The sequence below is a fragment of the Orbilia oligospora genome (genome assembly GCF_000225545.1).
Source record: "Orbilia oligospora ATCC 24927 unplaced genomic scaffold scaffold00140, whole genome shotgun sequence".
Taxonomy (NCBI): domain Eukaryota; kingdom Fungi; phylum Ascomycota; class Orbiliomycetes; order Orbiliales; family Orbiliaceae; genus Orbilia; species Orbilia oligospora.
Genome location: NW_011645697.1, coordinates 62,486 through 77,989, shown reverse-complemented (window position 1 = coordinate 77,989; position 15,504 = coordinate 62,486). Strand labels below are relative to the sequence as shown.

General features: G+C 44.2%; 6 protein-coding genes across 6 annotated transcripts; 5 read left to right on the top strand and 1 right to left on the bottom strand.

Moving 5' to 3' along the window:
* Window positions 1-94: 94 nt before the first annotated feature.
* AOL_s00140g23 (uncharacterized protein) lies at window positions 95-1,696 on the top strand (the record flags this gene model as incomplete). The annotated part of the gene is made up of 1 exon (XM_011127264.1): window positions 95-1,696. One exon carries the CDS (start codon window positions 95-97, stop codon window positions 1,694-1,696), a length of 1,602 nt encoding a protein of 533 aa, XP_011125566.1.
* A 532-nt stretch (window positions 1,697-2,228) lies between these two features.
* AOL_s00140g22 (uncharacterized protein) lies at window positions 2,229-4,072 on the top strand (the record flags this gene model as incomplete). Its single annotated transcript, XM_011127263.1, has 2 exons — window positions 2,229-2,418; window positions 3,534-4,072. 2 exons carry the CDS (start codon window positions 2,229-2,231, stop codon window positions 4,070-4,072), a joined length of 729 nt encoding a protein of 242 aa, XP_011125565.1.
* Window positions 4,073-6,373: 2,301 nt separating this feature from the next.
* On the top strand, window positions 6,374-7,066 carry AOL_s00140g21 (uncharacterized protein; the record flags this gene model as incomplete). The annotated part of the gene is made up of 3 exons (XM_011127262.1): window positions 6,374-6,500; window positions 6,583-6,690; window positions 6,792-7,066. The coding sequence occupies 3 exons, from the start codon at window positions 6,374-6,376 to the stop codon at window positions 7,064-7,066; spliced, it is 510 nt and encodes a 169-aa protein (XP_011125564.1).
* Window positions 7,067-8,171: 1,105 nt separating this feature from the next.
* Window positions 8,172-9,634, top strand: AOL_s00140g20 (uncharacterized protein; the record flags this gene model as incomplete). The annotated part of the gene is made up of 2 exons (XM_011127261.1): window positions 8,172-8,378; window positions 8,447-9,634. 2 exons carry the CDS (start codon window positions 8,172-8,174, stop codon window positions 9,632-9,634), a joined length of 1,395 nt encoding a protein of 464 aa, XP_011125563.1.
* Window positions 9,635-9,980: 346 nt separating this feature from the next.
* On the bottom strand, window positions 9,981-10,388 carry AOL_s00140g19 (uncharacterized protein; the record flags this gene model as incomplete). The annotated part of the gene is made up of 1 exon (XM_011127260.1): window positions 9,981-10,388. One exon carries the CDS (start codon window positions 10,386-10,388, stop codon window positions 9,981-9,983), a length of 408 nt encoding a protein of 135 aa, XP_011125562.1.
* Window positions 10,389-12,865: 2,477 nt separating this feature from the next.
* On the top strand, window positions 12,866-15,494 carry AOL_s00140g18 (uncharacterized protein; the record flags this gene model as incomplete). Its single annotated transcript, XM_011127259.1, has 2 exons — window positions 12,866-12,912; window positions 13,121-15,494. The coding sequence occupies 2 exons, from the start codon at window positions 12,866-12,868 to the stop codon at window positions 15,492-15,494; spliced, it is 2,421 nt and encodes an 806-aa protein (XP_011125561.1).
* Between the last annotated feature and the right edge of the window lie 10 nt (window positions 15,495-15,504).

Genomic DNA, 15,504 nt, shown 5'->3' with positions numbered 1-15,504 from the left:
CATCGGCTCGAAGTTTCTCGGGATAATTCGTTTTCTTAGTTTCGATAATTTCAACTCGTTTCGTGGTATTTCTAGCAGAAACGGCTTCGCGAAGATGTCTTCAGAACTAGGCGGGACGGCGGCCTCAACCACCATGGATCCTCCGACGACGGAAAGACCACCGATTTTCTCCCTCTCACCGGATCTTATTGTTCAACTGTCCAAAGAACTCGACGAAGATGATTTACTTGCTCTTCGGATGACCTGCAAGGAATTAAATTTCAAAGTCAAAGAACTCCACCTCGATGCTCTATTCTCCACCCGTACCGTCTATTTTATCCCTGTCAGCCTTGAGAATCTGTTGAAAGTCGCCAAACACCCTTCGGGAATCAACAAGCGGGTACGGAATCTACGAATCTGCCCCACTTCACCATATATAAACCCAGAGAGGGAAGTTCGTAGGAAGCTCGAAGAACAATCTAAAAATGAGAAACCGGGGTTCTGTGGATCCATGCCGGCCAGCCTTGTGTTGAAGATGTACGAACAATCCAAAAGCGAATGGCCGGGGGTTCAGCACATGCACAAATGGGACTTGGTTCCTAATATGCTTACAATGGCGTTCATGAATTTTCCAAATATCCAAGCTATCGAGTTTGAGTGGCGAAGAAACCATCGCGTGACTCGTTCTGAGTTCTCATTGCTTTACCCCACGGTCGGGTTGGGCCCTGGGAAGCGTCTAATCCCGGATTTGGTCAACGCTATGACAGTTTATAGTATCCCGCTTGAGTATAAACACGTCGGGTACTGGAATTATACCATGAATGCGGCGGTTGTCGCTGGGATTTCGACCTTGGAAAAAATCAGTGATAGCGGTTTGTTCGGTGATGGGATACCTTTGACTTGGTTCACTACACCGCCTCTACAACTGACGCGGATGCAATCTACATTATCGAACTTACGGGTCTTACATATCAGTTACACTGAGACCGATCGAAGGACTAGGTCCCTCCCGCTACCCCCACCCGGTGCTCCTCCACCTCCTGCACCTACAGGGAGACGAAACTTCTGCAAATGGATTGAGTCAATGGCGGGTACTATTGAAAAACTCAGACTGGAAGATCTATCATCCTCAGCCAATAGATACGCCGACGGATGTCCCCTCCCATGTTTACCGAAGTTGAAAAACGTGGAACTCTCGGGGATGAGTCTAAAAGTCGAGGCCCTCAAGGCGTTTATCGAACCTTGCAAGGACAGACTTAGAGATATCTTCCTATCCCAATGTATGTTGGAAAACCCGAAGGAAGAATGGTTCGAGGTTTTGAAACTTATCAAGGAATGTAACGGTCTGTCGAAATTCCAAATCGTACAAAGAGGTCAATGGAGGAAACAGGAAAGGTTCCCGGATATTGAAGCTTATGGAGACTGGATGTCGGGGAAAGCTCAGTGCCAAGTTATTCCGTCGACTCAAGAGAGACATGGCGCATATACCTACACCGAAGCATCACATATACTAAACAAGAATTTGGCGAAAGAACTGGACACTCATCAGGAGGCCGACGACTTTTGGGATTCTATTACCAATAATAAGTGGAAACAGTGGCCGGAGTCGAATTCGAGACGGGTTCTTAGGATTAATAGAACATTCACTTTTGATGATGACGATGATAATCCTGCTGCTTCTCCGCCTCAGTCGCCTAGTTCGGAGGGTTCGTGGTAGTTGTCGGTTTAATTGGTCGGCGGGTTATGCACGTGTGGATCACACGGGGTGGGGGTATTTATGGAGCTGGGATAGTTATAATTTTGTGATAGTTTGAGATCGGGTGGCACGTGGCACGATCGATCGGTTGATATTTAGGCGCAAAGTTGACAGCGGTTTCGACGTAATCATACTTCGTGTATTTATTATAGTTTACACATAAGACAGGCTCTTTTTAATCCCATTGGAATTAAATCTACTCCATCAGTCTAAAGAAATATTTTAAAATAGACTTCCAGGAGCGGCTTAAAGTCGATTGCTGCGTGTGCGAGAATCTACCGTCATGTAGTTATATATATCTGCGAGCAAGTATTGCGGGATTAATCGTACGGGCTCAAGTGTCCAATTTAGGATCGACCCACAGTCCCCCCGTACTTTTAGTCTAGTAGTGAGTATTTAATCCCCATCTGCTGCTCTTCTTTGACATTTGACTAGTCATCTTCTACACAACTTAAACACCAAAGAATTTTGTAGTTGAAAATCCTGATCAATCATGGTAACGATTGAAGAATCCCTAGCGGTTTCGAAGGGCCTTTCGACAGAAAGTCAGATACCGGAAAGCCCTACATCGGCGGCACCCTCTGAAAAAGAACAAATCAATTATAAAGAAAGTCTTGAGAAAGAGACCCCTAAACAGTGCGGTTGCGGAAACAAAACGATTCGACGTGAATTAAGCGATATCGGTAAGTCTAGTACCCAATCATAGTTCACCCCCCCCCCATGGCCCATATAGGACCCTTGGAAAGTTCTAAAGTACTAACTGCTGAATTCTCGTTTTTCAGAAGTTATTGGGGCAGTGATTTTATTTATTCGGGTGCTTTTGTGGCAAAAAGCTTGGATTGATGGCACTCTGACTAATAATTTTGGGCCACATCTGTTCACGGCCAATGTGCATTGTGTCCTTGACATATTCGGGCTCTCGTCGCTATTTTGGAGTTTAGATATGAAAATTGCTGTCATCTGGGGTCGTATATATGCTCCATTATTTGTTTGTTGGTGGTTTTTCGTACATCTTCCGTTTATGATTCGTTCGACGGTAGTTCGTGATGTGGAATTTTTCAAGATCTTGGAGAGTCTGGGGCTAGCTCCTTTAAATTAAGAACCTACTCATTAAGGACCTAATACGCACCATGTATGCTATACTTTTATCTGCTGATACCTTTGTCTCGTACTGAGACCTTATCACATGAAATATTTTCCTAAGAATAAAAGTAAAGTTGATGGGGAATGTTATAAAGTGATCGATGCTGAGATAGTTGAACATCCAAGAATGCATGTACATACATGTACATCGATATATATCCAAAGAAGCTCGGCGCCGGCGTCACAGATCTGCAGCGACAGTGGAGTAGCAGAACATCCGCCTGCCAGTAACAGCACCAGAAATAAAAATCCGACCTAATTCACATCATCCCTCGTCATTATCCTTCTTCACCATCCCTCTTCACCATCCCTTGTCACCATCTCTCGCCATCATCCTTCATCATCCATCGAACACCAGCACACGATTGCTTATTCAATCTTCAAGTCAAAACCATCAAAACTACCACGATGAATCAAGATCAAAGATTCTCAAAGGGGGCCCGCAGGTTGCTCCTGTGGGTTTGGGGGGGCTTGAAGTTATGATTATCGATTCGCTGAATCGATTTTTACCATTCCCATTGGAGGGGTGGTGGCCACCTTGGGCGACATCTACGCCCAAGTGCCAACATATCAAAGGAAGGGTAAGATCACTTTAATGACAAGCTAATTTGACTTTGGAGGCTCTATGACTAAAATCAATTCTCGATTCCCATAGATATTCTTGGGTTCGTTTTTGCCGCGGCGGCGTTCCTCGCAGTCGTGGTGGGATTCTGGCCGTTGGTGCCTGAGAAGTGGCACCACCTTGGGTACCTCGCCATCTTCGCCACGGCCGGCTTCTCGCTGGCTGAAAATAAATACCCCGAGGTTCGTGGCCACACCAAAAAGGGGCTCTGGGCGGCGGCTTCTGTGGTCGCCATCTACATCTTCCTTTTGATGGGAGATGGGATGGGACCTAACGGGGCCATCAGATGGGCCGGGAAGGTGTTGATCCAGAAGGCGGGGCTGGAGGCACCTTCGGGGTTACTTGACTCCACCACCACTCTTCCCCCAACCATCACCATCATCATCACTACCACCACTACTACTCCAGTGCCGACGGTCGTGTATATCATGACTACGGCTTACCGCCCCTCTAGCGACTCCTCCTCCTCTTCTTCTTCTTCTCCTTCTCTACCCTATACGTCGTCAACCCTTTCTACGGCTACTCGGAAAGCGTCAAATAAGGGATGCGAATGCCCTGATAAGGGCAATTAATACTGCTACTACTACTACAACTACTACCACAACTACTACTTCTATTATTATTATTACTGCTGTTGGAAAGCTAGGATGTTGTTGTTTGTTGGATTGTGGAGTGCCGAGACTGGGATTGTGGAAGTCGCCAACACATTAACAATAACCAACACAATCTTTTTTAGTGTAACCATGTGGTATGTAGTTACTTCTCTCTATAAACTGTGGCCGAACTGCTTTCAAATCACGTGAATATCTGCTAAATAGGATGTTATAGTTAGAGGACCAGGGCAATTGCAAACGAGTAGCTCCGTAATGCATCAGCACTTAACTAAGAGGTATATACTACCTAAGTACTTATATATACTTACTTATGCATATACTACCTATATACTTGCTTATGCATATACGTAAGCCAACTATTAGTTAACGTTAAGTACTTAAGTGTGCCGAGGCGTTTTAATGTATACAAGACTAGTTAGTACCTAGGTATTTACTTAATTAAGTCCTTAAGTCAGTAAGTTTAGGTATTTTTATCTCTCGATCTAGATCTCGTGCACTTTGCGAGACTTCAAGTATTAATACGTATTGGCTGGCCCGTGTGGAGCTAGTGGGATTGCTTGAATATTAATACATTTATAATCTTTACTAGGAGGTAATAACTACTAGTTACTTAAGTATTTTATATACAATAGTTAGTACCCTCCTCCTATCCTTTCCATCAAGAACCCTTTGCACAGGATCACATCAACAATGATCTTAAATATCTCTGCAGCCCACGAAGCACTAATTTTAGCTAATCGAGGGTATCAACAGAGTCAAGGAGGGGTTCCCAGCACCGGTACCAACTCCGACTGGAGGATTTACTCGCGAGGTCCAGGACATAGTAATCGCAGCTTGGCCCCCCCTCCGCCTCCGAGCTGTGAGAGCATTGACTCGAGTGGTTGGGTTGCAGTTTGACCGCTGCACCCTGGGAACGAGATTAACGTGAAGCTTTTTTTGATACTCATAGAACCCTTTGTAATTGTTGAAGTGATTGGGGTACCTTTTTACGTGGCGATCGTCCTCATCGGTTACCCTTTCTCTTTTGAAATGGGAAAATACATAGACCCGAAATTCCGCCACCTCATCGACTTGTGGGGTTCTTAGGCTTACGCTTATTGCACGGTGGAATTGACCTGCAGTTTGACGAGGAAGTAAGTCTTAGCGTCATTCTCAAGTGAGTGGGCATTTTAGATATCGTTTTTGAGGGCAGTAGTAGTAGTCATTCCACTGCTCGAAGGTCTGGCTATAGCGCTAGTTCGCCGCTAATGCCGTTCGTCCCAGTGGATGGAGGACCCCTGCTCCTCATATTGATCACACTTTCTTTCATGCATTCCCATCAGATACAGGCTTGCTCGTACTCTAGCCACCATTTCCCGGGGGGTCCTGCCATGGCAAGCTTTTTATCTGTCCTCTGGTGGTCGGCTCTTCCGTTGCTGATTACATGTATACAAGTATCCTTATACGTGCAAAGGAAATTTTGGAATGCCTCCATTTGTGACATCTGAGAGCAAGAATATATTAGTCTTGTATTGCAGACGCCGTCTAATCGAGGATTATGGGTACTGGTCACAATAACAGCTGGATCTTGCTTGATAGATTGTTACCGCTGCTACTGATACTATTATCACTAATATTTTATTAGTGTCCATGCACATAGTGTCACTTAGTATAGAAATCTTTCTAAGAAATCTCTCCAAGTTTCTACATTCCCGGGCTTCGGATTACTACATGAATAAGCATAGTCTATCGCGGCCCCTAGGACCCGGGTCTTAAAGATGAAGGAGTATTCCTGGCCGTGCTTATAGCCCCAAAGCTATCTTTACTTATCCAATTACAAGAAGTGAAGGTGTGTTTTCGCTTCGCGACTCAAATACGGGGAAATCTCTCCGTACGGGACTCAAATGTATCTTGTGAGATGCCCTTTGTGACGTCCGAGAACGATACCAACTTGTGATGAAGATGTGAAGTTGAGCTTATATAGAGTGTATTAAGATACCTATATAGTTGGTGTTTGAAGGTTATGCCGGGTAGTTTTAAGACGTGCTGAGGACTACACTATGCTATCGAGATAGATGGAATTCGAATGTAACTTTAATATTTTTGGATCAACTAAATTTAAATCAATCTCATTCATCCCATTCCAACACCAACCAACAACCGTCGGCCCCATCCTATAGCTTCGACCTCCAAATCCAACTACCGATACATCACCAAAATGGAGCAAACATCGATTGACAATGGCTTTGGACGAGTGTCAATAATGGACTCCATATAGCCATGATCTTCCTGATGCTCGTAGCCTGCGGCTCCCTGGCCCGTCGCCTCCTTCCGCTAGCCATCCTGCTTGATGGACCAGCCCTTCAGTTAATCAGATCCTGTGCTCAAGCTATCCTTTACGTTACAGGTGAGATAGTGTCAACAATACTCCGATAAAGTTGTCATATGCATAGGGTACAGCTAAACAAAAATGGTATAATTGCCAATAGATATTGCACTATGTGCCATGGTTATGACCAACCGCAATCCCCACCTAATGGTTCCAGAAAAGTTTCGTCTCGTATACCTTGCCGTCATTTTCTTCGTCGCCTACGTCCGTATTAGATATGTTACGGGTCTAGATCTTCGTTCTGGGCTGATGTGGATAGTTTGGACAGTGGTTTGTTGCATGTCGCTTTAGCTTTTAAAATGATGGTAGATGATATTGGGACTATTGGAAGTCTGGACTGGTTGAAGTTTCCTACCGCGACTGCGGCTACGACTGCTACTGCGGTTGAGACTGTAAATGCGACTGCGACTTGTGTTAGCGCGTATACCGTTACCGAAATGACCATCGTTATCGCAACTACGCCTGGTGCGGCACCTATCGATTCCATGACTGAACACTTGACTCGCTTGGCAATTGTTTTCGGTACTCAAACTTTTAGTTATACCCTCGGTACCGTACCAACCTCCTTCATCGGCGCTATTTAGCATTTCTTTGAATGCGATATCTATTTTGTCTGCTGGAAGGCTTTCTGGGGTGAAAAAAAAGGGGAAATATTGGGGCTATCGCTACTACAGCCATTGTTACCAATGCTAGGACTGCTACTACCACTGCTATTACTGCTGCACTACCACTACAAATATTGTTCCCTCCTCATAATTATAATCTTGCTGCTGCTACTGGCTCTTACCTCTTTTATAACTACTCCTACTTTTACTACTCCTACTATACCTTCCGGTCCCGCTTCTTTTGCTGTTGGAAATACTATTCTTATCATTCTCAATATTAATATTACGTTACCATTATCCTCATTCACTGCCCGTCAAGTAACAATAAATTTCCTAGTCCATAAACTCACAATCAAATATCTGGCTTTAGGGTATCTAAACACAATAAAAACTGTAGTTTTTGCGTTTCACGGCTCCTTTGAGTGATGGGTAGATATCTAGATATACTTCTGAGTCTAGACCTGGGGATATGAGTTTCGTGATTCAAACGAGTTTGTTGGATTATGTTAGATTCCAATGCGTATCCTCGAAATGACAATGTCAGGGTAGTTGTGTTATGTAAAGTAGGCACGGAACAATGTCCTAGCTGCTTGAAATATGCAAAGGCTCGTGAATATGGCGGATCGCGGAATAAAGCTCGATGTAATATTATAATTTTGTCAGAAAACCTTTCAGCCGACTAGCTGTGGTGGAGTTGATTAGGAGTCTTTATGAACACAATTTCGATCCTGTTTGATGTCAACTTCCATGTTAACCCGCATTTAGTGTATAATGTTGGATGTTTTTAGTTCGCTTCCCAAAATACTCCCTCATCTTATTAGATCCTGTCAATCGCAAGTAATGTATTTTGTAGCTAAGTATTGATGACTTTATACATTTGCTTACGAAATAGGCACCTAGGTGTCTGGTGAGTGTAGACAGCCGCTGTTTAATTTTCCAACATTCACCGCCTTCCTTTGCTTCGCCATAACTTCCAACAGCGAGTTTACAACTATCTGGCTCGAACGAGAATTTAAGCTGACAGCGGGCTGCACGACACCTGCTCACTCTCGCGAAGACACTCCCGACACAACACATTTCCAAGATGGAAAATATCTCGCAGTCATCGATTCTTAACCTTCCGAATGAGATCCATATAGAGATCTTTAAAAGATGTACAAGTTTCAAGGACGCCGTGGTACTGGCGGTGACGTGCCAGCAGCTACATTGTATCTGGAAGAACCATCAGAAGGCTGTGATCTCCCACATCGGTGGTAGTTGTATTGTTGCGTTTGACGATGCACTTAGGGCGGTAAGAACCTCACCATGTCTGTCTTTCAGGATGTGAACGAGGGAATGCTAATTATGGAATAATAATAGGTTCGAGCGATTGATATGGCTGAAAGGCAGCATCAAGTGCTTGCTCTTCAAAGTAGTGGGGTCAGTGTGGCGGATGCTGAAAAGCCGCCTAAGAGGATCCCAATTCACCGTTTGGGATCGTCATCTAACCCGCCATCCCCGGATGAGATAACCCAAGTATTCGCCTTGAAATATTTCGTCGAAGTCGCGTTATTTCTCGGTCATCAAGAAAAAGGTGTTCATATATTCTGCCAGCAATCGAGTTCAAAACTCCGGCTTCCAGGGATATGCCCGCGTGGCGTTGATGCTTCACACACTGGAGTTTCAGCGAAGGAAGTTGATTTTAAGATTTATGCTAGCATGTATCGGTTCTTTTTGGTATCTGCGGTTCTATCAAGTGTTTATTTGGAGCCCTTCTTTACGGATCATCCAACAAGTACGACTTTAAGAACGGTCTTCTCAACTATTCCGGCCTACCCAAGGTTTGGCACGGAGGAAGTTTCGTATCTTCGTCAGTGGGCTTGCTATAACAAACAACACACCTCTCAAGCTCAACTCGATGGGATATTTGGCGAACTTGGAGACTACCTTATTGAAAGAGGTAGAAAGGATGCCGGGTGGAATGAGACTGTTATATCAGACGCTGGACAACCAAACAACGTCCGAGATACACAAACCGCAAATGCTGTCCAGACATTCATGATGATAATAGGCTGCCACGAACTTTTCTGGCGTGTCGCCCAACAAGAATTATATTCCGCAGGAAGAGCATTTGACCGAGAGCCCGTTTGGTTCGATGGTATAGAATACAGACATTGCCCCGTGACTTTCCTCGGAATACACGGTGCTTTAGACGCTTGGATTCCGAAGAATACAGCGGATATACCCCGTCATCCTTCCATACAGTTCGTTAGTAGACCGGTAGGGTCCGGAGCTAATGGAAACCCGTTGGGGCAGATCAGGTTGTTAAAATTGTTTCATTATTTTTCGTCGCTTGATGATATGCATGGGTCATCTGAGAGTGATTTGCCGTATGAGTTGGGGTTCTTCGAGTACGTGCTGAAAAGGAACTTTGGGTTGAAATTGCGGTTTAAATGGGGGTATGGTGAGACGGTTTATAATAGCTATTTGTTGCATGGGACGGCGTTTAGAGGGGCTGAGCAGTTTAGAAGGGATGTTCCTAAGATTTTGTTAAGCTGTGCTTTGTAACCGTCTTGTAATCATTTTGGGTTTATAAATTTAGTGAGAGTATTACTGATATACTTATATGAATTTACTTTTTATTTGAAGGTAGAATGTTGATTTAGTTCTGAGGGATCGATTCTCTATGCTTTTAATAAGAATTGAATAGAACCTGGACTTGTGGAACAGACCAATCAGGTCATTTCTCTAAAGTTGCCTGAACATGTTCGCGTATAGGTTGTGCCAAGCTTAAAGCTATCGCCCCGCGATCAGTTCATGTATACGGAATGTTTGATTTAACAATCGATCCGAAATAGCGTATCCTTCTACGGACCCTTCATATCAATTGATCAATACCGGTTACTGATAAAATTCATTTTACGGACATCAATTGCGATACGCTATTGTATACTGTGATGGTTACAAGGCGTGTAACATGCGCAACACCATCCACGCTCTCGAGCAGAAGCGCTTCCTCGGATGTAGCTTTAAGGACACCATCCACACTCTCGAGCAGAAGCCCTTCTTTGGATGCAGTGTTAAGGACACCATCTACGCTCTCGAGTAGAAGCCCTTCCTCGGATGTAGCGTTAAGAACACCATCCACGCTCTCGAGCAGAAGCTCTTCCTCGGATGTAGCATTAAGGACACCATCCACACTCTCGAGCAGAAGCCCTTCCTCGGATGGAGCGTTGGGGGCGCAGGTCAAGAAAAGGCTCAACCAGGAACGCGATGATGCTGTTGCGGCTCGAGAACAGAGTCGACCGGAGGGAAACCCCATTTCTGCAACAGGGAATTTATTACTTTTGACAGTGGTAGTCCCGACCTTGCGATATCGATTCCCTTGGATTCGTGCGGGCTTGGTTTCGCAGCCGGACCGTGCCTTTGGTGTTGAGCTGGAGCAATATAGCGTCACCAGAGCTTTACTTTTGGTATCTGAGTTTTGGTTAATCGTAGTATTATCGGCAATTCTTACGGGGGTCCTGGTACTTTTTGGAGGTTCGGAAGTTGAGGGGAAATCCCAATCATTTGGTGAGGAGGTTCTAATTTTTCTGGGTTTGGCGAAAAGGCCTATACATATAGAATACGTATGGGTAAGTATACAATGAACTCCTTCCGTAACATAGAGTCGAAAAACGAAATATTATAGTGGATTTTTTCAAGTGTGCTAAAACGGAATGAATAACTCGGAATAGGGTTTCACGAATCTCTGTATTCAACTTGGATTTGAAACACTGTACTATTATATTAGGATAGTGAGAGTTGTAGGGCGTAGGGATATTTCTCGAGGGCGCCATGACAAGGAGACCATGGATTTAGAGCAAGCTAAGCTAGGCGAAATTATCAATTTGGATACGGCTTGCCGCTTTGTTGCTCATGGATTAGTTGGATTCATCACTCTAGTACTAAATTCGGCCCTCGGTGCAATCTCGAGGGGCGTTGCGGTACTGTATTTAACCACCTTTCTGTTCATTTTAATGCTCCGGGTATCGAACTTGATTGTTGACGATATAATCACGCAAAAACACCGGGCGGGTGGATGGACAAACTGGTTCAGATCATTTATTATACCCAATCTACGGTATTATACTTGGACGAGGCTTGAAGGAAATGCCAACCGTACTCAACTCGATCCGACGTATCAGGAGCTCTAGCGTCCTCTCACGGAATCTTTGGTGTAAGAATCCCCTAGAGATGCATAACCTAAGGAAGAAAATTATCTTAGTGCTAACTAATGTTCTCCGATCCTTTTATTGTAGTGTTGATCCAGTCAGATCTACGTTATCGGGGCAGGTGTACGAGCGGCATGCAGTAATGCGGTGGGTTCGGGAGAATGGAACTGATCCTATCCTTCGAGGTGGACGGGTTACGGCTTTGGGTTATATACCGACTCTGGTGGCGAAAGAGTATGCACAATGCTTTGCGCAGTCGCTTGGGGCTAAGTTGGTATTTTCTGAACCTTCATCTGTAAATTTTGCGTCCGATAGAAGGTAGGATATGAAATAAATAGCCAGCATGTCTGGTAACTATGTTTCCTAAAGGTATTGTAGTGTAGTAAATCGAGATTTGGTCTCTGAATTTGAGATACCAGTGCTAGCTTTGATTTTTCAAAAATCTGTTTTATTTGTATAATGTATACTACAATATTCGCAAGTTGTGGCTACGTACTACCTTCTAAGATTTCTGATAATTATCTTTCCCTTCTAAAAGTCATTCTCTTTACCTTTTAACTAGTCAATTTCCGCAATGCTAACGTACTGCACTCAGCTCGGGTACTCTTGATGTCTGAAACCCATTCGAGCTCCTCGTCCCAGAAAATTGGTGGCTTCCATATGGCCATATATGGTGATATTTGAACAACCGGACCGTGCATAATGCACTGCGGTTGTACTGTAGCTCATATCAAAATATCCTTGTGCTGACTAGCTTCCCGCTTCCCGTTACAGTGTCATGCCTGTTGCAAAGGCTTGGCGAAGGCCCCACTTTGACTTAACGATAGATGATTTTAGCCAATCAGGGATTGGAAACTCTCCTGTATGGTGTCGTATCGGCGACATCTTGTCCCCGCGCGTAGCTTTAGGCGTGGTCTTTGTGTATATAAGAAATGGATGGTCGCCATTTTTGAGTTTAAGAAATCACTACTACACCATTATATTATCAAAGCATTCGGTTTCTTTGGTTCCCTGGTCAGTACAATACTGAAGTTACTTTCTTTTTCGGCGATAAACTGAAAACATAAATGAGGGTATTAAATTTAATTTCGAGAGCGGCCGAATACGATACTTATTGTGCAATACACATTCAGATACCATTCTAAGTTGTTCATTTGTGTCCTAGATCCAGATGGAACTATCTCTTCGGCAAACTAGGAAACGAGCACCACGGTGCGATAGGCTAGATGACCCTCAAATCCAAAGGGAAATCGAGATGCTTTATTCCGTGTTGCTTTGGAAAGTTAAAGATATTCAAGCGGAGGTTAACAAGAGGCATGGACTGAGCGCAACGTAACTATTAATACCCTGCATGGCTTTTTCTTTAGCACAGTTGCAAGTAAGCCTTAGTTTCAAGTAAAATCTGATCGTTTTCTAGGAGGTGTCAATATCGAGGCCGTCTTCACAAATGGCGCTGTAGACAACGATTAAACCACAAGGAGTACCACAGAATTTATCCACATCTCGTCGCTCGTGAAAGATCAGGCAAAGTCTCGGAAGTAAGCATAAACGGAGTAGTGAATATAGCAGATAGAAAGATCCAAAAATGGGTCTCTCGGAATATCACCTTTACCAAAAGATTGAATCCAAATGGTATTAAGACTCTAATATACTTCAGTTTTTTGAATATATGTACTCATCTAGTCTTCGGCATCAATCTAGTCCCAGATACACATTCCAAATTTTTGAATTGCGATTCGGGAGACTTGCACTCATTTGTAGTCGTCCGGACACCCCCCAGCCTCGATTTTTTTCCTTCAACGTCAGCTGAAAGGTATATACCGCTTTCGACGATATATAGTCTCCCAATATGGAAAGTTAGCCAATTCTTGGAGCACTTCACCAACCACGAGCTCATCAATATCCCGCAAGACAAGAATAAAACAGCAATTAGTGGTCCACCTCGGAGTTCACATTATCCCTTGTTAAGAGCTTTAGTATACCGGGTATCAAACGGTATCATTCTCCCGGACAGCGACGAGATCAACAATCTCCTAGAAAAAATAAACGAATTCGGTGCTCGTAATGCCCTCCAGAAATTGCTTGCCGAAGACTCTCCTTCGATAATGGCCGCATGTGAGTTTCTGGTCATGGAGTTTTATCGGCGAGCAGATTATGAAATGCTCAAATCGGTTAGAAAATCACATCCCGAAATCGAGTTGGACTTATACGACATGCTTACCTCTGCTTTCGTGTATTCTGATCTTGACTGCTTGAAGAATCAGGATTATATTATGCGAATTTTGCAAGATCTAAAAATAGACGGCTCTCCACCAAGTGATGCATCCGAGGCTCTTGTTTTGCTCTATATGTGTCGGAAGGTAATAAGTAGAGTAGATGTATTCCTAGATTTGTGGAATGCTGAAGATATATCTGCTCAGGAAATTGATCATGCAGGCGCTGAACTCGGCGCACTGGAATATATGCCTTTATGTACGGATTGTCCGGTCCAAATGAAGTTGTTGCTTGACTCTGGGTTTGCTGCTGGGCAGTCAATATTTCTCCTCCAGGCTATCATTCAAGCTAGACTCGAGGCGACCCTTATTCTATTTGACTATTTAGATCTAGAGGTAAATGTAGATCTGCCAATTTCGCAATCTGAGTGCTTGGCTTTTGGGAGTATTTGGGAAGCATTTGATGTATCAACATTTTATGGAATCATAGAAAAGGTCGTTTCGGAGGAGCGCTGGGAGGGTGTTCCCCCTATACCACGCATTTATCGAGAGGATTGGCTATTGGTCAGGTTGGCGTGCCTTCAGCCTGAGATGGAGGGCTATGTCATCCAAGTTCTGCAGCGAAAGTATCCAACGATGGGACCTAATTTATTCACATCCGCCATTGACCTAATATTCCTTACGCCTGATTTCTCGAATATATGGAATTTTCTCGCCAGATCCAATCCTAATGGGCATTCTTTTTGGAAACAAGCAGTATCAGCTTTGCAAACATTTCTGAAGGCTGCGACAGATATAAGTGCAACGAAATTATGGCAGAAAACGATCTGGGAAATTTTGGTCAGGAATACAGACGACATACCGGCAATAGAAATCCTCGAGACTTTGCTGAATGCTGGTGCTGATCCGCAGATTACCCTTGCGCCTAGCCTTGTCGATAATCTTAACAGTATACTAAACTCGCCACTTCTACAAACAGAATTAGGCGGTGGGCCATTGGAAGTCGTGAAGCCGATTGATATAGCATTCCTTCTGCAGGAACCTTCCGCCTTTTGTCTCCTGTTAAACGCGCTGACATCAAATGATATCGATCAATTTATCCAGAAGCTTACATCGCTTCCGGAACACGAGCTGCTTATCGCCGGGCCACAGTTTCTTGACGCCGCTCAAAATCGAAACTATAATCTAGTCGAAAGTTTGTGGAACAAGCGTTTCGAAACTATGGACCAAGCGTTCATCTCGGCATTCACCAAAGGCGAGATCGAGATCACCAAGGCTCTAGTAACACGATATACTGCTAGCTCCCGACACCTCCGCTTTGTTCTGGCTCTCATAAAAACAATTATTGGCCGGAAGAAGATTTCTAAAATATACGAGGAAGGTATAAGCCTGCTTAACTGGATGCTACAGGGAGGTACAAACTTCAACGCAATTTCTGAATTCCAGGAGGCGAGCACCCGCTATATCGAAGAGTACAATAGTCTGCTATTGGAAACCATGAGGCATGGAACAATTGAATTATTTAGGGTTCTGCTAGGATTTATATCAAGACAGGGGTCTCCCGGCTCGTTTCATTCTTTTCCTGAACTACAAAAACAAGGAATAAATCCTGTACCTCATGCGGCTAGATTGGAAAATCTCGATTTCTTGAAGTGTTTAATTGAACTCGGATTTGATATCAATCAAGGAGTTCAAAGAAAAAGCACCGTGGGTAGTATATCTCCGACAGAGACGGCCCTAGGCTCTGCCTTGATGAGAGGAGATCTCCGAGGCCTTACATATATCCTAAAACAGGGGGCCGATATTTATGCTCCTTGCGAGGGCTACGCTTCTGGGGTCGAAAACGCGGTGGCTTGGCGACGTATTGACGCTGTAGCTTTGATTTTAGCTACGGATCCGGACTGCTACGATTTAGCACTCGCAGCGTCTGTTTCTCTCGGGCACAATCTTATTGAGGACCACATCCGTGGAGAAAGGGTTGCGAACGGAAGCAGTGGATAGATCATACGGT